Source organism: Myxine glutinosa, chromosome 1, assembly GCF_964187855.1.
Source record: "Myxine glutinosa chromosome 1, kmMyxGlut1.1, whole genome shotgun sequence".
NCBI classification, from domain to species: Eukaryota; Metazoa; Chordata; class Myxini; order Myxiniformes; family Myxinidae; genus Myxine; species Myxine glutinosa.
In genome coordinates, this window is record NC_136261.1 from 152,999,827 (window position 1) to 153,022,863 (window position 23,037).

At 51.5% G+C, this 23,037-nt stretch overlaps 1 protein-coding gene across 1 annotated transcript in view; it reads left to right on the top strand.

Annotated features, from left to right (window-relative positions):
• Positions 1-23,037, top strand: part of POLA1 (DNA polymerase alpha 1, catalytic subunit) — a 202,875-nt gene that overhangs the window by 141,406 nt on the left and 38,432 nt on the right. The window contains exon 30 of the mRNA XM_068120315.2: positions 5,095-5,227. Within this exon, the coding sequence (XP_067976416.1) occupies positions 5,095-5,227 (133 nt within the window). The remainder of the gene's footprint in view (positions 1-5,094; positions 5,228-23,037) is intronic.

Consider the following 23,037-nt stretch of genomic DNA (forward strand, 5'->3'; position numbering starts at 1 on the left):
TGTTACTGTTGTGGAACGTATGAAGGAGGCTCAAAAGGAAGGAAAACTGAGGTACCACCAGAAGTGTAAAAATGATCTGTACAACAACTTTGTTGCAACCACCAAGAAGTCAGCTCAAGCATCAAAGGCAGAGAAAGAGTCATCAAAGTTGAAGAGAGGACGCACTACTTGTGAGTTCAGTTCATCAACTGGCTGCAGTTCTAGAAGATCACAGTCAGTTGACCTCCTGTATAAGGATGTATGCATTCTTTGCAACCAACCAGCCCAGCTCTACAAAAATAATCCAGCACAAGCTAGAAAGAAATACAGAGTGCCAGATAATTTGACTGCAGATACACTGAAGGCAAGCTTGCTGAAGACAGCACGGAGTCGCGGGGATGACTGGGGCACTGAAGTCACTGGACGCCTGGAAGGGATCAACGACTTGGTAGCAGAAGAAACACTGTACCATTTGCGATGCAAACTTATGTTTGCGAGAGGTGACAGTTTGTCCAAGACTGATGAGGAAGGAAAAAGGAAGAGAGGACAGAGGAGTATTGATGAGGAGCGAGAGGCAGTTTTTATTGAATTCTGCGAATGGTTAGACTCAGAATTAGAGCATGGAGTAATGAACATGGACCAAGTCCATGAAAAGCTGCAGGAGTTTGATCAGTCACCAGAGAAGAGCCTTTCTTATTCAAAGCATTGGCTAAAGATAAAACTTCTAGAGAAATACGAAGACACCTTGTATTTCACAACACAGGAAAGAAGGGCAGATGTACTCTGTCTCAAAGATGGCACCGACAATATTCTGCGAGGGCATCATGCTAATCTTGACCATGGAGATGAGAAGACTCAGATCATAAAGACGGCACTCAAGTTCATATCCAATGATATTGCCTTGATTGATTTAGGTCCAAAGTCATACCCCACCACACACAGTATGACTGACATCGATAGGCAGCTGACACGTGTTCCTGCAAGCCTTCAGATGTTCTTGAGACCGATTGTCAAGACAGACGAAAGAGTTGCCGTTTGGGGGCAGAATTTTATTAAGGCCTGTCGACCTCGGTCTGGAGTATTGCCACACCAAATGGGGCTTGCCATACAACTTGATCATAGATTTGGGTCAAAATGGATGCTCAACAAGTTCCACCGGCTGGGATACACTGAGTCTTACACGGAGACACAAAACTACAAATACTGCTTCCTTAATAGTAGGAGTGGAGATGATGTTCCAGATACTTCTGGCACTCTTGACACCATTGTGGAGGAAACCGATGAACAGATCAATGATGAGGTTGCGGTTGATGCTGCGCTTGAGGATCAATCAGTGATGACAGCCAAAGTGCCAGCCAGTGAAAGTGAATTGTCAAGTAATGATCAGGTGGTCTTTATGGAGGTTGGGGAAACAAACAATGCAGTCACTCAGTTTGTTGGAGACAATATAGATTTAAACATTGTCTCTATTCACGGAAACACTCCCTTTCACTCAATGGGTTGGATCGAAGTCACCTCTCCGGCACCACCTTTGCCAGATCCACAGACAACAGCAGCTTTCCCCCGGGTGAAGTTGAAGGCACTCGACAAAGCTAAGATCCTGAGAGGAACTGAAGTAAAGATTATTCCATTTACGAACAGGAAACAGATAGGAACGAACGCGATCATGTTTCTCCCCCTCGCTGAGCTTTCCTCCTCCCTGGCTCATGATCAGCCACTCCTCACTCCAGGTGACACACTCTGGGCAGCGGGGTGGGTGATCAAAGCCAACGATCCTGAGTTCCCACACTCCAACTGGAATGGCTGGATGAAGAGAATCCATGCTAATGATGCAAAGCAGAGCACACAGATCGAGTTCCTCCCAGTTATTGAAGGAGACCCTAATGACCTCAACACCATCTTCACCACTCTGAAAGAGTGCATACGGCGCGCTGGGGTCGCTATAGTGACCTTTGATCTTCCGATTTGGCTGAAGGCTGTGAATATAATAAAGCAGGCAAATCTACCCGTCATTCCAAGGTTGGGTGGTTTTCACCTGCTGAAGTCTTATCTTGGATCAATGGGTAACATCATGGAAGATTCTGGACTACTAGATGTGATCCAGTTGATCTATCCTGGAAGTACGACAGCCAACCACATCATGGATGGAGGATGTTTTGACAAGGCAATCCGTGTTCACCTCCTCATCGATGCAGCCATCTATCAACACATCATGAAACTTGCCTTCACTGAGGAGGAGCGTGGTGACATGAAGACCTTCATGGAGAAGGTGGCTGATGGGAAGATGGGAGCCAGACACTCAGACCCAGTAGTGCCAGTGTTTGAGCAAAGGTTTGAAGAAACCTTCAAACGACTCGCAAAAGGAGGAAGAACACCTGCACTCTGGGTGGAGTACCACCACATGGTAGATGTGATCAAGGTCTTTATCAGAACTGAGCGACTTGCAGACCACAATGGGCATCTGGACCCCACGGCTCCTGAGGAGCTATTGCAGTTCACGAGCTGTAATTGTCATGGAGATTGCAGCAACCGGTGATGCAGCTGCAAGAAGAATGGGGTCACGTGCATCTCGGCCTGTGGAGTCTGTAATGGCATTACATGCAGAAACTGCAGTCATGATGTTGTTGAGTCTGAAGAAGACATCGACAATGACTGTTGAAACTTCTGACATTGTGAATGAGAAATAACTCTTGAGTATTATATATGTATGTGAAATAAAAGCTACTTTGTGTGTAAATGTAAAAGTGAAAATATAAATGTTAACAATCAACTCAGAATCACGAAAAACCCTTATTTGACCCCTCATAAGTTACTTAAGGGCCGATTAAAAAAAATAAAAATTCTCGAAAATAATTTTTCGGTACCCGAATTCAACAGCTTTTTTTCTGGGTTTCCCACGGGATTTGAACTTCAACATTTTAACACATGTTATTACACACCTTTACAAACATATTGGTGAAGAAATTTTTTGGTAACAATTTAGTTAACAGATTTGTGAAATATCTCATAAAATGCCCTTACTAGAAGTGAAGGATTGTTTGATGAAGAAGAAGCGTGCATTCCTGAAGAAGGATGACTCGGCCCTCAGGGTGGCGAAGAAAGAACTGCGCTCTGTCATCGGCAGGTGTAAACGGTCGTACAAGGATAAGATTGAAGAACAACTACACGATGGTGATTCTCGTAACGCTTGGAGGGGACTTAGGCATATGATGGGAATGAATGAGAGGCTCAAGGATGGTAGATTGCCCACTAATGTTCCAGATTCCAAATTTGTGGATTAATTGAGTGACTTTTACACGGGATTTGATGTTACAGGAAACCGAGTAAAATGTGAAGCTCTCTGTGAGGATCTGGATACTCGAGCGTGTCCCATACCTGCAATTTGTGAACCTGATGTCGTGAGGTGTTTTAGGGCGTTGAGTAAAAGGAAGGCTTGTGGTCCAGATGGCATTAAGTCTGGTATTCTGAAAGAGTTCTGTTTAGAACTTAGTAATGTTTTTACTCGATTGTTTCAGTTACTTTTGGCTACTCACACTGTTCCTATTTGTTGGAAAATGTCCATTATTATTCCCGTGCCAAAAAAGGTTCACCCAAGGCACCTCAATGATTATAGACCTGTTGCCCTTACCTCCATCTTGTGTAAATGTTTGGGGAAATTGATGGTGAAGTTTATAGCATCAGATGTAACTCCAAAACTGGGTCCTTTACAATTTGCATACAAAGCAAGACGAGGTGTTGAAGATGCCTGGCTCAGTTTACTTCATCTAATCACAAGTCACCTTGACCAGAATGGAACCTATGTCCGTGTGTTATTTATTGATTTCTCGTCGGCCTTTAACACTATGCAGCCATTTACCCTTCTGAAAGTGTTGAGTGACCTGTGCCTGAACCCCCATATCATACTTTGGGTGGAAAGTTTTTTTACGAGACCGTCCTCAGCAGGTGAGGGTGAATGGTAGCTTATCAAAGTTATGAATCTTGAATACTGGTGCTCCACAAGGCTGTGTATTGTCACCTCTACTGTTCAGTTTGTACACCAATGGATGTGTGGCTCTTAACGAAGTTTGTAACTTTATTAAGTATGCAGACAATATCGCCATTGTTGGCTGTCTTTCCGATCAATCATCCTTTGTATCGTACCTCGACGAGATTGACACATTGAATAAGTGGTGTGGGGACTTTCGTCTTACTCTGAATGTGTGCAAAACAAAAGATGTTTTTGGACTTTCGGAATGGTCAGAATCATGAGCCTGTAACCATAAATGGTGATAAGGTGGAAATTGTTAGCAATTTTAAATACCTGGGAACCTTTATTGATAACAAGCTAACTTTTGATGGAAATATTGATGCTGTGTCCAAGAAATCAATGCAAAGATTGTATCTTCTCAGGAAGTTGAATTCATTTGGTGTTAGCTCTCGTGTGATGCGGATGTTGACAAATTCCTCACTGATCAGTGTTTTGTCATTTAATTTGATTTCCTGGTACAGTTATCTTAATGTGTGGAATAAGTCACGATTGAGAAAGGTCATTACACTGGCATTTAAAGCTGTAGATGGGCCTTCAACTAGTCTGGAGTCTCTATACTTGCGAGCATTGTAAAGGAAGGCGGTGCAGGTGTGTACCAATGAAAGTCATTTCTTGAACGGATTTTTTGAAAAACTGCCATCAGGGAGACGCTTTCGTGTAAGGAGGATGAAGAAGAACATTTTCAAAAGGTCATTTGTACCATGTGCAATTCAAATGCTAAATTCAAATTCCTAGACATTTTGCTGTTTAGTCAATCTTCTATATTTTATATTTATTTTATATTTTATATCTTTTTATATTGTTTTCTTATTCCCTTTGTGTTTTATGTTTTAATGATGGTCAACTTATGGTGTCACCAAAGAATAATTTCCCTGAATATGGGACAATAAAGATTTATTATATGATTAATGATGACTTCATCAAAAACACTTTTAATGCAGCCACCTCTACTCTTCTTTCTGGAAGAGGTGTAATTCCATTATTTTTGTTTTGGCTCTCATTTTTAAAATGCTACTCTTTCTTGAAATTGTTTTGCAGAACCTGATGTCTTTGCTATATGCTTATCATTGTCATTGCCCTGCACACAGTTTTGTCATCAACCAGATTCTGTCCAACCAGCCACGTGATGCTATTCTCGAGACCATTCAGACTCACCTAACAGAAATTGGGCAGCAGGTGGTCAGTGGAAAGATAGCCCTGCGGCAGTATGAGATCAATAAGGTGAGATATTTGTTTTAAAAGGACATGCGAATGGGCATTCCTGATTGTTTTTAGTAAGTTATTATCATAATAAAATATGCAATCTGGCATCTGTCTGTCTGTCTGTCTGTCTGTCTGATGACTTTTTGACCTCGATACATTCCGTCGTTACTTATCCAATCTCAACCAAACTGGACAGGATGACTAAGGGTTACACAATGAAGATTGTAGCGCATTCATTTGCCACCCTCCCCGAGCGGGTTTTCCCCACAATTGCCACCAATGGGGATGCATGTTGAGGTGTATATCCATGTTAAATGAGCTTTATCGTGGTGTTTTTCCAAGGCCGCTTCTTTTTTTCTTTTTTTCTTTTTTTTGTATACAGAATCGAGGCTCGTGAAAGAGCTAACATTTATCACACAAACAAATCAAACAGACAAACAAACAAAGTATATAAAAAGGGGAGCGGTAGACAAGATGGGGAGAGAAGGGGAAGCACATAAACACAACATTTGAGAGCAGGGACATCAGGAATGTGTGGGAGGGAGAGGGCTTGGGGGGAGGTGGCGTGGGATGGGGGGTGGGGGGAGGGGGTGGGAGAAGTATAAACACAAGGACACCAAGGACTTCCAGGAAAGAAGTTGGTATTTCAAAAAAGTGGATTTGGGGTGAAATTAGCAGGGGTAGAAAAGATCAAGGTTTTGGATGGGGGAAGATAAGTGATGGTGGTGAACAGCTGTTTTAAAGACCTGGAGGGAGGAGTGGGATTGAAGAGAGTGAGGGAGTTTGTTCCAGAGGTGGGAGAAAAGAGGAATGAAGGAGTGAAGGTGAGCAGAGAGTCTTGATTTTGGCAGTTTATCCATAAGAGGGTTGCAGGCAGATCTTGTGCGACCTGTCGGAATATTTGGGGGACAGAGCCCAGAGAGAGCTGGAGGAGCAAGGCCGGAGAGGAGTCGGTAGAAGAATGATAATATTAATGTAACTAATGTAATTGATGTAATTCTAATGACAAAGCTAATGATAATAGCATAATATTAATACAACAACAACAACAACATGCATTTTAAGGCCATTTTCCCTGCCAGAGCGGGGGTTAGCCTTACGGTCCCCATGACGATCTTCTCCATTTTGCCCTATTTTCTGCATCTCTCCTTGTTTAACCCCCTTGCCCACATTTCTTCTTCCACCATCTTTAGCCAAGTCTTTCTCGGTCTTCCCCGTCCTCTACTTCCTTCTACATTCATTTCCATCACTCTTCTCAACCAGTCACTTTCATCCTTCCTCAACACATGACCAAGCCATCTCAACCTGTTCCTCTTCACAGCATCAATCACAGGCTCTATTCCCATCATCTTTCGCAATTCATCATTTGTCTTCCTCTCGTGTATCGTAAGAGGCGACCTAGAGTTGGCGTCAGGAAGGGCATCCGGCCATAAAAAACATTGCCTCAAACAGGGAATCATGATTGTCATGGGGCCCGCAAAGCTAACCCCCGCTCTCGCGGGGAAAATGGCCTTAAAACGATCATTCATTCATTTTCATTTTCTCAACGATACTCCGCACATCCACCGAACCATTCGCATTTCCACCCTTTCCAGTCTTCGTTGCTGCTCCACGTTCATTACCCATGTCTCGCTCCCATAAATCATAACATTTCTCACACATGCAGCACACAACTTTCCCTTCAGCTTCAACGACACTCCCAACCTCATCAGCACGCCACACAGTTCCCGAAACTTCTTCCATGCACATCTCACTCTTGCAACCGTTGCCGAGTCTGATCCACCTTCTCCATTCAGCATGTCTCCGAGGTAGCAAAATGTTTTCACACCTTCCAGCTTCACGCCGTCTCCAAGATCCAACTCACCATTTCCTCCATCTGCAGCTTGCTCTGTGCACACCTTACATTTGAATGTAGCTGCCACACTGGTTAATGACCCTCTCAGACCACTACATTTTTGATGAACCCACTCAGCGCACATTGTACATTGAATGGAGTTCACTCCGACACCCTTCCTGCACACAGCACATGGCCACTTCCCAGTTCTTTCCACCTCATCACATGCTTTACCACTTGCCATCACCTTCGTCTTTCCTATATTCACCTTCAGACCTTTTGTCTCCATACATTCCTTCCACTTGTTCATATTTTCCTTCAGTCCATCCATACTTTCCGCAATCAACACCAGATCATCTGCATACAACAACTCCCACGGTAAACCCTCCTTTACGTTCTGAGCCAGCACCTCCATCACAGCTACAAATAGTAGTGGACTTAGTACTGACCCCTGATGCACTCCCACCTTCACCTCAAACTCACCACTGTTCCCATCCTTCGCCCTTACAGCTGTGCACGCTCTTTTGTACATTGCCATCACTACTCTGATCAACCATTCCTCCACTCCTAACTTCCTGAATGCCCATGCCAATACTTCGTGTGGAACCCTATCAAATGCTTTCTCCAGATCAACAAACCCAAGAAACAACTTCTTCCTCTTCTCCATGTACTTCTTCTGCAACTGCCTCCGAATAAAGAGCGCGTCTGTCGTTCCTCTTCCTGGCATAAATCCAAACTGCATTTCGTCGATCTTCACCTTCTTCCTTATCCTCCTCTCCAACACCCTTTCCAATACCTTCATTCCATGCTCCAATAACTTTATCGCTCGGTACGAGCCACACTCCAGAGGGTCACCTTTCCCCTTGTATAGAGGGACGAGGGTACTCAGTTCCCAATCCACTGGAATGCGGCCTTCTTTCACCACCAGATTACAGATCTCTGTCATTCTCTTCACACCCCAACTTCCTGCTGCCTTCAACATATCTCCCACAACTCCCGTCGGCCCTCCCGCTTTTCTACTCTTCATTGCTTTTATCGCTTCCTCAACTTCCTTCTCAGTTATCTTCTCTGCCGGTCCTAAAACTGGGTTACTCTCTATATTGCCATTCCATTCATTCTCTGTATTCAACAGCATTTCCATATATCTTTTCCATCTTCCTTTAATTCCATCTGGGTCCACAACGATTTGTCCCACTTCATCCTTCAAGCAACTCAACCCCATCACATCACACCTCTCTTTCGCTATCTGCTTTGCAATCCTGAATACCGCTCTCTGACCCTCTTCCGATATCCAAGCTTTCTCCGAACATTTTCCTGCATCCCTCCTGCGCCTTTGCTACTTCTTTCTTTGCAGCCTTCTTGGCTGCCTTATAACTTTCATGCTCTGCTTTCCTGCTCCCGTACCCTTCGCCTTCTGCCACTCCTTGAACTTCTTCCTCTTCTCGTCAATCCTCTTTCCAACTTCCTCATACCACCACCATGTTTCCGAGTGCCTCGGTGGTCCTTTTGTCCATCCACATACCTCACCAACGGCTCCCAACAGACTAGCTTTCATTGACATCCAACCACGTTCAAGCTCAACCACATCATCCTCTACCCTACTCAGCCTCTCTTTTAATGCCTCCCTTACTGTCACCTCTTTCAACCTCCACACCTTCATTCTCGGTTGGTACTTCACCCGCCGAGCTCTCCTCGCACCTTTCGCCCTTATGTTGCAGACAACCAAGTGGTGCTGTGAAACAGCCTCCTCCCCCGGGATCACCTTTGTGTCCCGGAGGTGCCCCCTATCTCGCCTACGCACCAGCAGGTAGTCAACGGTTGTCGTCGACCCACCTGACGTGTATGTAACAAGCTTATTATCCTCTTTCTGGAACTGAGTATTACAAATCAACAAATCAGCTCCATCAGCAAACTCCAAAATCCTTTCAACTTCTCCATTTCTCACACAATATCCGTAACCCCCATGAACTCCCTCAAAACCGTCCATACTCCTTCCCACATGTCCATTTAGGTCTCCTACCACAACAACTTCCTCATCCTTCACGTTTTCCATCAGCTTCTCTATCGCACACCAGAACCTGTCCTTGTCTTCATCGCTCCGACCAACCTGCGGAGCATAGCATAGCATAATAAGAGAACCATGGCATAATATTTATGTTATTACAAAACAATATTAATGCCAATAATATCCCACCTCCCCAAGGCGTTTTTTCCTCCTTGAACAAACGTCGAGTCAATATTTATAAATAGCTTATCGTGGCGTTTTTGTGGGAGCAACGGCCTCTACCAGAAGTAAAAATATTATCAACCACAAACACATAGGATTAGCTTTTTAAAGTCGCTAATGCTGTTTATAACACTAAACAAAGAAATGTGGAAGAATCCCGACATCCGTGAGGTAAGTTTTACTTCCAGAACTGAGTGAAGATCTACTGTACTCTATATACCCCACATGGTTTGGTTTAATAACATGACCCTTCCTGCCGCTAATGTGGCGTTTTTCGTCGCGGCCTTTTGAAACTCGCTCCTGCTGTTTAACACAAAACTGAAAGGGAGGAAGCCCGGGTTGTGCTCATTTGCCAAGCAGCTAGCTTGCGCTTGCCAAGCCAGCCGTTCCGTAACGGTTTTGAATGGAGTGCTTGTTCGAATGCTTAAGCCACTTGGCGACCTCGCCACAAATTACTTGGTAAATGAACACACACACCTAATGTTCTTGAGATCGGACCATAGATCGACTGTAATCTATGTACCCCAAAGAGGAATGACCCTTCCTGCCACCGTAGTGAGCGGGTGTACTAGTGTGATTCATAATTCCCCAATCACCCCTCTAGTTCTGCTTCGTTTCATGTGATTTTCTTTCCATATATTTTAATATCGATGTAGATGTGTTTTGATTTTCATCATTATATTTTGAAATGAATTATTAATTGATCTGTTGTTATGGAATTATATTATATAATATCAGATTGGGGTGAGAGGAGAGGAGGTCAGCATTAGGAGGAGAAAAGAGATCAAAGTGTAAGTGTATTGCACAAGTAAGTAGATTGTAAGAACAAAATGCTGTTAGCTTCGGATTGTGTCATTTGCCACTTTTCAAACCAAAGACAATGTCCAATACAGATGCTGGGAATTTCTATATTTCACTATCACTTGAAGTCATCAAACATTTAGTGAAATCCTGAACATTTAAACATCCTTATGAGTACAATACTTAAAAAACCCATTATAACTTCAGAATTATTGGAATCTCCCGCGATGAAGCTATCTCTGAGGGCCTTTCACTCACTCACCGCAGGCAGGTAGGTGGTCTTTCTGTCTTCTACCGACTCCTCTCTGGCCTTGCACCCCCAGCTCTCTCTGTGCTCTGTCCCCCAAATATTCCTACAGGTCGCACAAGATCTGCCAGCAACCCTCTGATGGTTAAACTGCCGAAATCTCGGCTCTCTGCTCACCTTCACTCTTTCATTCCTCTTTTCTCCCGCCTCTGGAACAAACTCCCTCACTCCCTTCAATCCCACTCCTCCCTCCAGGTCTTTAAAACAGCTGTTCACCACCATCTCTTATCTTCCCCCATCCAAAACCTTGATCTTTTCTACCCCCGCTAATTCACCCCAGATCCACCTTGTTTGAAATTCCAACTTCTTTCCTGGAAGTCCTGGCAGTGTCCATATGTTTTATACCTCTCCCACCGCCCCCTTCCCACGCCCCCCCCCCCAAGCCCTCGCCCTCTCTCAGATCTCTCGATGTCTCCATGTCTCTCGGTCACTGCTCTCAAATGTTGTGTTTGTGTCCTTCCCCCTCTCTCCCCATCTTGTCTACCGCTCCCTATGTTTTATGTTTTATGTGTCGGTTTGTCTTTCTGGGTGATTAATGTTCGCTCTTTCACGAGCCTCGACCTTGTATACAAAAAAAAAAAAAATAAATAAATAAATAAATAACGGTATTATGTTTTGAAAAAAAGATAATGGTGGAAATAACAGTTCCGAGCATTATTTGTAACATTATTTAACGACTTATTTCAAGAACCCCCCCCCCCCCCATCCCCACTTCCCCTAACCATCCTCTTTCATTAATCGTATTGGAATGTTGTCTCTACAATTTATTACCACCCTTCCATTGCATCTTCTGCCATACCAAAAGTTAATGCCAAAAAAGTACAGTGAAACCTGTGTAGAACAACCACTCAAGGGAAACCGAAAAAATGGCCTTGGTCTATCTGTACAGGTTTGCGACTTTTCGGTCGCTATCTTGGCCACCATTCTTATGCAGTACAGTGACGATATTCGAGCACAAGTACCCAAATGTATACAATAAGCAACCCTGCCTTGGTGATCTTTATTACCTCCACCACTGAAGGTGGTTGGATGTTGTGTTTTTTTGCAAAAACAAAAATACACACGCACACGATGAAGTCGGCACGTAATCGCCTCATCATGCCGTGTTCATCACCAGTTTCCTCACTTGGGTATGGCGATTGCGAGGCCTTAATTTTGCTGGAAAGGAGTGGGTGAGGAGGAAGAACGTGTTCTGGAGGGAGGATTTGGCAATCTGAGCAAGGCGGAGAGGCTCAGATGAGGAAGGAGACATAGGCGTGGCTTTGATACACACGCTGTCATTATGACATTTCAAGGCTGGTCGTATATCCGACACACTGTGAGGCCCGGAATGCCGTGGATGAGGGCTCTGGTGACCGAAGTGGAAAGGCCTGATCGAGCGCGGAGGTGTGACTCGCCAATGGACAAGCAAGGTTTTGTGGCCTGCGGACCCGGACAGAGCCTCGCTGAAGGTTGCATCACGGGCACACTGCTTGGAGCCCCGGACGACTATCGTGCTGAGACGTTGGGGACAGATGTCGATGGTCTTGTGGACCGGGCAGAAAATGGGTAGGTAAGCCCGAAGCAGTGCAACACTCCTCTATCCTTGGCTGGGATGTCTGGCGGCCCACGCGACGATTCCTGAGCTGAACCATTGGTACCAAAGTGGTGTGGAAGGGTTGCGATGCCAAGGAGAGACAAAAAACAATAATTTATTGAACAAAAAAATCCACAAGTACACATACATTCAAAGTACACCGCCCCCATGCCAAATAATTAAATATCCTTCAGCTCGGCATTGCCGGGGCGCCTCTGGCCTCTGGCGCCCGGCAATACCGCGGTGCAGCTCAGAGACTGCATTGGGAGGGAGAGGTGTGCAATAATTGATTGATTAATTGCATAATTAAAATCAATAAAAGATTATCATAAATTATTTTCTTAAATCAATTGGCCAATGGCAATAACTAAACCACCAGTGCTTCATCCGTCCGAAGATGTATCTTTTAGAAATTTAATTTAAAAAGTCATTAATAAAAAATAAAATAATTAATTCATTAATCAATAAAGAATTAATCGATTAAATGATTAATAAAAAAATAAAAAATATCCTTTATAGCCACATCACTTGGTCACTGTCATGTCCAAATATCAGCTTCCTAGCTCAAAAGGTGCCTGAGATATTGCCCAGATGAGAAAGAAAATAAATAAATGATTAATAATGAAAATAAATAAATAATAATCATAAAAAATCAAATAATTAATCAATTGCCTAACAGAAAACATAAACCACCACCATTTCATCCGAATCTGACTTAAAAAAAATATTTTTTTCGTCATTAATCAAATAATTAAATAATTAATCGATTAATCAATAAATCAAAAATAGCCTTGACAGCCAAATCACTTTGTCATTGTCATGTACAAATATCAGCTTCCTAGCTCAAAAGGTGCCTGAGATAATGCCCAGAAGAGAAAGGAAATATATAAGTACTTAATTAATTGCTAATAATTAAATAACTAATCAATTAATTGATTAATCAATAAATCAAAAATATATTTTACAGCCAAATCACTTGGTCATTGGCATGTCCAAATATCAGCTTCCTAACTCAAAAGGTGCCTGAGATAATGACCAGAAGAGAAAGGAAATGTATAAGTACTTAATCGCTGATAATTAAATAACTCAGCAATTAATTGATTAATCAAAAAACAAAAAATACCGTTTTTGACCAAGTACTTGCTCACTATTGTGCCGAAATTTCAGCTTCCTCGCTCAAAGGATGGCTGAGATATCGCCCAAACAAACAAGAAAGAAAACAAACAAGAAAACAACCAGAGTGAAAACTGAGTGCTCCCTTTCAGCGTGCGTCATTGCCGAGCCCACTTCGGTGCCCGGCAATGACGTTATGCAGCGCCTGGAGATGGCATAGGAAAGGTGCGGTGAACAATAACAATAAAAGAGATTGTGTGTGTCTCATGCAGCAGCCTGAAACTTTGCATGTGCACCAAAGGAACTCCAAGGGAGTGCATGAATGAAAACTGGGTATTTGGGTAAAGTTAAATATCCCGTTTGAAGATAATTAACTGGCTTACTAAGTTGAAACCAAAAACAGGCTTACCCTTGGTCAGCTTGCATTCACTTCACAGGGGGTCTTAATCCGCCATTTTGTTTCAGCCTCTTTAAAATCGCACAGGCCTTTGGTGTCCATTTGAAGATTGAACAACGCGTCTTCTATCATTAAATGAACTGTTTTCGGGAAACAAATGGACATGCTTACAACTCATGTGGAGGAAACGACATAATGCCTGTTTTGTTTGCAGCGTGGCGGCAGCGGTCTAATATACACTGCCCAATGAAGATTCGTTCTCATAATGCAGAGGAAAGAAATTAGTGCAATTGCTAATAAATAAAAATTTAGTTTTTGCCCGACTTTTCAAGACTTATAAACAAACTGATGCATATGTAATTCACATTATGTGAAGAAAATAAACATCAGAGGTGACGAAAATTGGTTTGGTCGTGAAATTCCTGCGTTCATAATTAATTAAATATCACCTCTGAGTTTATGTACATTTAAAAAACTAAAACAATGCGTTGAAAACTGAACAAGGTATTTTTTCATTACAACGAAAATAGTCAATATTAATAGTTCATGACTTGTAAACACACGAGCCACCACCTGTCACGGGAAAAGCGTGGGAGTAGGGGTTGGGGTGGAAGGAGGCAGGGGGTGGGAGGAGGGAAAGGGTGAGGTGGGAAGTGGGGTCAGAGGAAATGGGTGGGTTGGGTGTCTGGAGGGAAGGAGTGGGTGAGAGTTTGGAGGGAGGAAGGAGAGGTAGGGAAGGAGGAGAGGTTGGGTGGAAGGAGGAGGGAGGGGAACGGGTGGGAGGGAGTTCGTTGGAAGGGAGAGAAGAAGTGGGGTGGAAGCCCACAGGGAGGGGGTCTGGGTGGGGGAAGGAGAGAAGGGATGGGGTGAGAGTCCAGAGTGGGAGGAAGGGGGAAGAGATGGATTTCAATGGGAAGTCCATGACACCACCTGGATTTCAATGGGAAGTCCGGAACTGTCCGTTTGAACAGACTCATGGTCACCAACACTGCCAAAAAGAGAGCCATCTTTGCGGCGTAATTCGAGCGGGTCGAGTTTTGAGGTCAGACTGTGAGAGTTGATAAGTCAGATTACTTTGGATTCAATTCTGTCCAGTAAGTATGTGGAGCTAGAACCTCCCCAGATGTGAGAGCAGTACTCTCCATACAAGGACGAATCAATCCTTTATATAGTTTAAGCCACTGTTCAGAGGAGAAGAATCTTCGACATCTGAACAGGACCTCCCTGCTCATTCACCCTGGTCTCCTTGTGCCTCTACCTTTACACCTCACTGGAATAAACCTGCTCTGCACCCTGCACATTGCTCTTTAAAGGTTGCCCAATTCTCCGATGCAGACCATCCACTCTAACTTTATCCAATCTTAAGCTCCCAAATCACTTCTGATATTGTAGCGGCTGCCGCTGGGTTTTCACAATCGCCTTGCACCTATCAAGGATGCGGAGCGATCACCATGCCGGGCTCGTCCAGGACGCCCGGGCAGGCCCGCGCTCAACTTGCCAGGCCTCGGTCGGGACGCCCGGGCATGCCCGGGCATGCCCGGGCAGGCTCGCCCTCAACTTGCCAGGCCGCAGCCAGGACACTGGGCCACGCCCCCTGGCGCCGGGCCTGGGCAAACGCTCCGGGATAATTGGTATATATATTGCTGCCCGATAAGCGGGTTTTCAGAGTGCCTGAGTGTTTGATTTGATTAAAGCAACTCGGATGAATTCCAGCTTTTTGTCGCGTCCATTCTTCCGATCGACGTGGGAGCCCCAGCTCCTTCATTGGTGACCTATCGACATGGACACGGCAGTCGCCCTTAAACTGCCTACCTTCTGGGAGGCTCACGCGGCGGTTTGGTTCGCACAGGCGGAGTCCCTGTTCGCCCTGCGAGGCATCACGGCCGACGACACCCGCTTCCACCATGTGGTAGCTGCGCTCGGTTCGGCTACCGCGGCCCGCGCCCTGAGCCTCCTCGAGAGCCCGCCAGCCGCTGACAAATACGGCGCGATTAAGAAGCTTCTCCTCGATGCTTTCGCCCTCCCATCGGCGGAACGCGCACGGCGCCTGCTCGAACTGCCTGAGCTCGGCGACACGCGCCCTTCCGAGCGAATGGACTACATGCTTTCACTGCTCGGCGAGCACTCTCCGGCATTCCTGTTCCGGGAGCTGTTCCTCCGTCAGCTGCCTAACCCGGTACGCCTCGCCCTGGCAAGCACGACGATCACAGATCCCCGGGCCCTTGCCAGAGAAGCCGACAAGATCTCCGCCGCAGGACAGCGCATCGCAGCGGCGACATGGGACCCACCGCCGTCCGACGCAACACCCATGGCGCCCGAGCACCCGGCACGGTCGACGGCCGAACTGCCGACGCAATTGGCGGCCGCTACACCGAGCCGACCACCTCCAGCACGACGACCGGGGCCTCCACCTGACCAAGCGTGGTGTTACTATCATGCCAGGTTCGGACAGAAGGCCCGGACATGCCGACCCCCGTGCACCTTCGGCAGGCCGGGAAACGGCCGGGCCGGCGTTCATTACCAGCCATGAGCGCCGGCCACACGGGCAACTTACTGTTCATCACGGATAAAGCGTCCGGACGGCGCTTCCTGTGCGACACCGGCGCCCAACTGAGCGTCATACCCGCCTCTGACCAGGACAGGCAATCCGCGGTTTGCGGCCCCTCCTTGGTTGCGGCCAACGGATCGACCATCCGCACCTTCGGCCCGCGCAACGTCACCCTCTGCTTCGGCGGCCAACGCTTTGCTTGGACGTTTGTAACCGCAAACGTGCCCATGGCTCTGCTAGGCGCCGACTTCCTCTGCGCACACGGACTGCTGGTGGACGTCCAACGGCGTCGTTTAATCAACGCCGAAACCTTCAGCTCCCTGGTATGCACATTGAGCAGCTCCGCGCCGACCGAGCTGGCATGCACCGTCCCGGCGGCGAACGAGTTTGCTCGCCTGCTCACGGAGTTCCCGGCCCTCACGCGGCCGACGTTTTCGGCCGTCGCGGTACGGCATGGGATCGAGCACCACATACCAACCACGGGCCCGCCGGTCTACGCCAGGGCCCGCCGCCTCGACCCAGCCAAGCTCGCCGTAGCGAAGGCCGAATTCGACGCGTTGGAGCACCTCGGCATCGTGCGGCGCTCCGATAGCGCGTGGGCCTCGCCACTGCACATCGTGCCAAGGCCGGGGGGTGGATGGCACCCGTGTGGCGACTACCGCCGTCTCAATGACGCTACCACCCCCGACAGGTACCCGATCCCGCATATCCAAGACTTCTCCGCCCGTCTGGCGGGACGGGTCATTTTTTCGAAAATTGATCTCATACGGGGATATCACCAGGTACCTGTCAGGGCGGCCGACGTCCCTAAAACGGCAGTCATCACGCCGTTCGGCTTATTCGAATTCTTGCGGATGCCGTTTGGTCTCAAGAACGCGGCTCAGGCGTTCCAGCGCTTGATGGACGGCGTGCTGCGTGACCTGCCGTTCCTTTTCGTTTACCTGGACGACATCCTCGTCGCCAGCACGTCCCGGGCCGAGCACCTCCTCCACCTCCGAACACTGTTCGGGCGCCTCAGCGAGCACGGCCTCATCGTCAACCCGGCCAAATGCCACTTCGGCACGACGGCCGTTGATTTTTTGGGCCACCACATCACCAAGAACGGGGCCGTGCCGCTGCCAACCAAGGTCGAGGCCATCACCACGTTCCCGCGTCCCCGCACCATAAAGGCCCTGCAGGAATTCCTGGGAATGGTGAATTTTTATCACCGCTTCGTGCCCCGCGCTGCTCAACTCATGCGGCCCCTCTACGAAGCCCTCCGGGGCAAGCCGGCCAAGCACGACATCGCCTGGTCCGCAGCAATGGACGCGGCCTTCCAACGCTCAAAGCGGGCCCTCGCCGACGCAACACTGCTCGCTCACCCGGTGCTCAACGCTCCCATCGCCCTCACCACGGATGCCTCCGACTACGCGGTGGGCGCCGTACATGAGCAATGGGTGAACGGGGTTTGGCAGCCACTCGCTTTTTTCAGCCGGCAGCTCCGGCCGAACGAGCTCAAATACAGCACGTTTGACCGGGAGCTCCTCGGTCTACACCTGGCCGTCCGCCATTTCCGCCACCTCCTGGAGGGCCGACCTTTCACGGCGTTCGTCGACCACAAGCCGTTGGTTTACGCCATGGCCAAGGTCACGGAGCCATGGTCGGCCCGCCAACAGCGCCACCTCTCCGCCGTGTCGGAGTTTACCACGGACATCCGGCACGTCGCCGGCAAAAACAATGCCGTGGCCGACTGTCTTTCCCGGGCCAGCGCGAACGCGGTCCACCTGGGCGTGGATTTTGCGCTTATGGCGGCGGACCAAACCACCGACACCACGGTGCAAGCCCTCCGGGCGGCGGACACGGGCCTCCGCCTGGCCGACATCCCCTGCGCGGACACTGTCCTGCTCTGCGACGTCTCCCAAGGCCAGCCTCGCCCCATCGTGCCCGTCACCTGGCAACACCGCATCTTCGCCTCCCTCCACGGCCTTTCCCACCCGGGCCGGAAAGCTTCCCAGAAGCTGGTGTCGGCGCGTTTCGTCTGGCACGGCCTTCGTCGGGACGTCCGCGATTGGACCAGCACCTGCACGGCCTGCCAACGGGCCAAGGTCCACCGACACACCCAGGCCCCGCTGGCACCTTTCACCGTGCCCGAACGACGTTTCGACCACGTCAACGTGGATCTGGTGGGCCCCCTCCCCCCGTCACGGGGGTTCACACACCTGCTCACCATGGTGGACAGGACCACCAGGTGGCCGGAGGCCGTTCCCCTCGTCTCCACCACCACCGCCGACGTGGCGCAGGCTTTCATCGCCACCTGGGTCGCCCGCTTCGGCGCACCGGCGGACATCTCATCAGACCGCGGACCACAGTTCACCTCCGAGCTGTGGGGCGCGGTCGCCCGCAACCTGGGGGTCAAGCTCCACCGTACTACGGCCTACCACCCCCAAGCAAACGGGTTGTGCGAGCGATTCCACCGCTCCATGAAGGCCGCGCTCATGGCCGGCCTTCAAGACGGCGGTTGGGCCGACCGGCTGCCGTGGGTCCTTTTGGGCCTTCGCACGGCCCCCAAGGAGGACCTCCAGGCATCCACCGCCGAGCTTGTCTATGGCCAGGCGCTACGCGTCCCGGGCGAATTCGTGCCCGACGCTACCAGTCCCTGGTCCGCAGCTCACCAGCGCTCGGACCTCCAGGAGGCCGCCCGACGGTTTGCCCCCGTGCCAACATCCCGCCAGGGTGACCCCCAGTCCTACGTCCCCCCAGCACTCCGCACAGCGGAGTATGTTTTTGTGCGTCACGACGCACATCGGTGGCCACTCCAGCCGCCGTACGACGGGCCCTTCCGGGTGCTGCGACGGGACGACAAGTCGTTCGTCATCGACATCGGCGGCAGGTCGGACCGGATTGCGGTGGACCGCCTCAAGCCGGCGCACGTGGACGTCGACCACCCACCATGGGTGGCCCTTCCGCCGCGGCGAGGCCGCCCCCCGTCCACGGTGCCCCCCACTCGACCGCCCACCACCTCACCGGACGCCCTCCCACGACCCGCCAGGGGTCGCTTCGGCCGGGTCATCAGGACCCCCCTCAAATTGACCCTGCCGGTGCAAGTCGATTCTGGGGGGACGTGTGTAGCGGCTGCCGCTGGGTTTTCACAATCGCCTTGCACCTATCAAGGACGCGGAGCGATCACCATGCCGGGCTCGTCCAGGACGCCCGGGCAGGCCCGCGCTCAACTTGCCAGGCCTCGGTCGGGACGCCCGGGCATGCCCGGGCATGCCCGGGCAGGCTCGCCCTCAACTTGCCAGGCCGCAGCCAGGACGCTGGGCCACGCCCCCTGGCGCCGGGCCTGGGCAAACGCTCCGGGATAATTGGTATATATATTGCTGCCCGATAAGCGGGTTTTCAGAGTGCCTGAGTGTTTGATTTGATTAAAGCAACTCGGATGAATTCCAGCTTTTTGTCGCGTCCATTCTTCCGATCGACGTGGGAGCCCCAGCTCCTTCATTGGTGACCTATCGACATGGACACGGCAGTCGCCCTTAAACTGCCTACCTTCTGGGAGGCTCACGCGGCGGTTTGGTTCGCACAGGCGGAGTCCCTGTTCGCCCTGCGAGGCATCACGGCCGACGACACCCGCTTCCACCATGTGGTAGCTGCGCTCGGTTCGGCTACCGCGGCCCGCGCCCTGAGCCTCCTCGAGAGCCCGCCAGCCGCTGACAAATACGGCGCGATTAAGAAGCTTCTCCTCGATGCTTTCGCCCTCCCATCGGCGGAACGCGCACGGCGCCTGCTCGAACTGCCTGAGCTCGGCGACACGCGCCCTTCCGAGCGAATGGACTACATGCTTTCACTGCTCGGCGAGCACTCTCCGGCATTCCTGTTCCGGGAGCTGTTCCTCCGTCAGCTGCCTAACCCGGTACGCCTCGCCCTGGCAAGCACGACGATCACAGATCCCCGGGCCCTTGCCAGAGAAGCCGACAAGATCTCCGCCGCAGGACAGCGCATCGCAGCGGCGACATGGGACCCACCGCCGTCCGACGCAACACCCATGGCGCCCGAGCACCCGGCACGGTCGACGGCCGAACTGCCGACGCAATTGGCGGCCGCTACACCGAGCCGACCACCTCCAGCACGACGACCGGGGCCTCCACCTGACCAAGCGTGGTGTTACTATCATGCCAGGTTCGGACAGAAGGCCCGGACATGCCGACCCCCGTGCACCTTCGGCAGGCCGGGAAACGGCCGGGCCGGCGTTCATTACCAGCCATGAGCGCCGGCCACACGGGCAACTTACTGTTCATCACGGATAAAGCGTCCGGACGGCGCTTCCTGTGCGACACCGGCGCCCAACTGAGCGTCATACCCGCCTCTGACCAGGACAGGCAATCCGCGGTTTGCGGCCCCTCCTTGGTTGCGGCCAACGGATCGACCATCCGCACCTTCGGCCCGCGCAACGTCACCCTCTGCTTCGGCGGCCAACGCTTTGCTTGGACGTTTGTAACCGCAAACGTGCCCATGGCTCTGCTAGGCGCCGACTTCCTCTGCGCACACGGACTGCTGGTGGACGTCCAACGGCGTCGTTTAATCAACGCCGAAACCTTCAGCTCCCTGGTATGCACATTGAGCAGCTCCGCGCCGACCGAGCTGGCATGCACCGTCCCGGCGGCGAACGAGTTTGCTCGCCTGCTCACGGAGTTCCCGGCCCTCACGCGGCCGACGTTTTCGGCCGTCGCGGTACGGCATGGGATCGAGCACCACATACCAACGACGGGCCCGCCGGTCTGCGCCAGGGCCCCGCCGCCTCGACCCAGCCAAGCTCGCCGTAGCGAAGGCCGAATTCGACGCGTTGGAGCACCTCGGCATCGTGCGGCGCTCCGATAGCGCGTGGGCCTCGCCACTGCACATCGTGCCAAGGCCGGGGGGTGGATGGCACCCGTGTGGCGACTACCGCCGTCTCAATGACGCTACCACCCCCGACAGGTACCCGATCCCGCATATCCAAGACTTCTCCGCCCGTCTGCGGGACGGGTCATTTTTTCGAAAATTGATCTCATACGGGGATATCACCAGGTACCTGTCAGGGCGGCCGACGTCCCTAAAACGGCAGTCATCACGCCGTTCGGCTTATTCGAATTCTTGCGGATGCCGTTTGGTCTCAAGAACGCGGCTCAGGCGTTCCAGCGCTTGATGGACGGCGTGCTGCGTGACCTGCCGTTCCTTTTCGTTTACCTGGACGACATCCTCGTCGCCAGCACGTCCCCGGGCCGAGCACCTCCTCCACCTCCGAACACTGTTCGGGCGCCTCAGCGAGCACGGCCTCATCGTCAACCCGGCCAAATGCCACTTCGGCACGACGGCCGTTGATTTTTTGGGCCACCACATCACCAAGAACGGGGCCGTGCCGCTGCCAACCAAGGTCGAGGCCATCACCACGTTCCCGCGTCCCCGCACCATAAAGGCCCTGCAGGAATTCCTGGGAATGGTGAATTTTTATCACCGCTTCGTGCCCCCGCGCTGCTCAACTCATGCGGCCCCTCTACGAAGCCCTCCGGGGCAAGCCGGCCAAGCACGACATCGCCTGGTCCGCAGCAATGGACGCGGCCTTCCAACGCTCAAAGCGGGGCCCTCGCCGACGCAACACTGCTCGCTCACCCGGTGCTCAACGCTCCCATCGCCCTCACCACGGATGCCTCCGACTACGCGGTGGGCGCCGTACATGAGCAATGGGTGAACGGGGTTTGGCAGCCACTCGCTTTTTTCAGCCGGCAGCTCCGGCCGAACGAGCTCAAATACAGCACGTTTGACCGGGAGCTCCTCGGTCTACACCTGGCCGTCCGCCATTTCCGCCACCTCCTGGAGGGCCGACCTTTCACGGCGTTCGTCGACCACAAGCCGTTGGTTTACGCCATGGCCAAGGTCACGGAGCCATGGTCGGCCCGCCAACAGCGCCACCTCTCCGCCGTGTCGGAGTTTACCACGGACATCCGGCACGTCGCCGGCAAAAACAATGCCGTGGCCGACTGTCTTTCCCGGGCCAGCGCGAACGCGGTCCACCTGGGCGTGGATTTTGCGCTTATGGCGGCGGACCAAACCACCGACACCACGGTGCAAGCCCTCCGGGCGGCGGACACGGGCCTCCGCCTGGCCGACATCCCCTGCGCGGACACTGTCCTGCTCTGCGACGTCTCCCAAGGCCAGCCTCGCCCCATCGTGCCCGTCACCTGGCAACACCGCATCTTCGCCTCCCTCCACGGCCTTTCCCACCCGGGCCGGAAAGCTTCCCAGAAGCTGGTGTCGGCGCGTTTCGTCTGGCACGGCCTTCGTCGGGACGTCCGCGATTGGACCAGCACCTGCACGGCCTGCCAACGGGCCAAGGTCCACCGACACACCCAGGCCCCGCTGGCACCTTTCACCGTGCCCGAACGACGTTTCGACCACGTCAACGTGGATCTGGTGGGCCCCCTCCCCCCCGTCACGGGGGTTCACACACCTGCTCACCATGGTGGACAGGACCACCAGGTGGCCGGAGGCCGTTCCCCTCGTCTCCACCACCACCGCCGACGTGGCGCAGGCTTTCATCGCCACCTGGGTCGCCCGCTTCGGCGCACCGGCGGACATCTCATCAGACCGCGGACCACAGTTCACCTCCGAGCTGTGGGGCGCGGTCGCCCGCAACCTGGGGGTCAAGCTCCACCGTACTACGGCCTACCACCCCCAAGCAAACGGGTTGTGCGAGCGATTCCACCGCTCCATGAAGGCCGCGCTCATGGCCGGCCTTCAAGACGGCGGTTGGGCCGACCGGCTGCCGTGGGTCCTTTTGGGCCTTCGCACGGCCCCCAAGGAGGACCTCCAGGCATCCACCGCCGAGCTTGTCTATGGCCAGGCGCTACGCGTCCCGGGCGAATTCGTGCCCGACGCTACCAGTCCCTGGTCCGCAGCTCACCAGCGCTCGGACCTCCAGGAGGCCGCCCGACGGTTTGCCCCCGTGCCAACATCCCGCCAGGGTGACCCCCAGTCCTACGTCCCCCCAGCACTCCGCACAGCGGAGT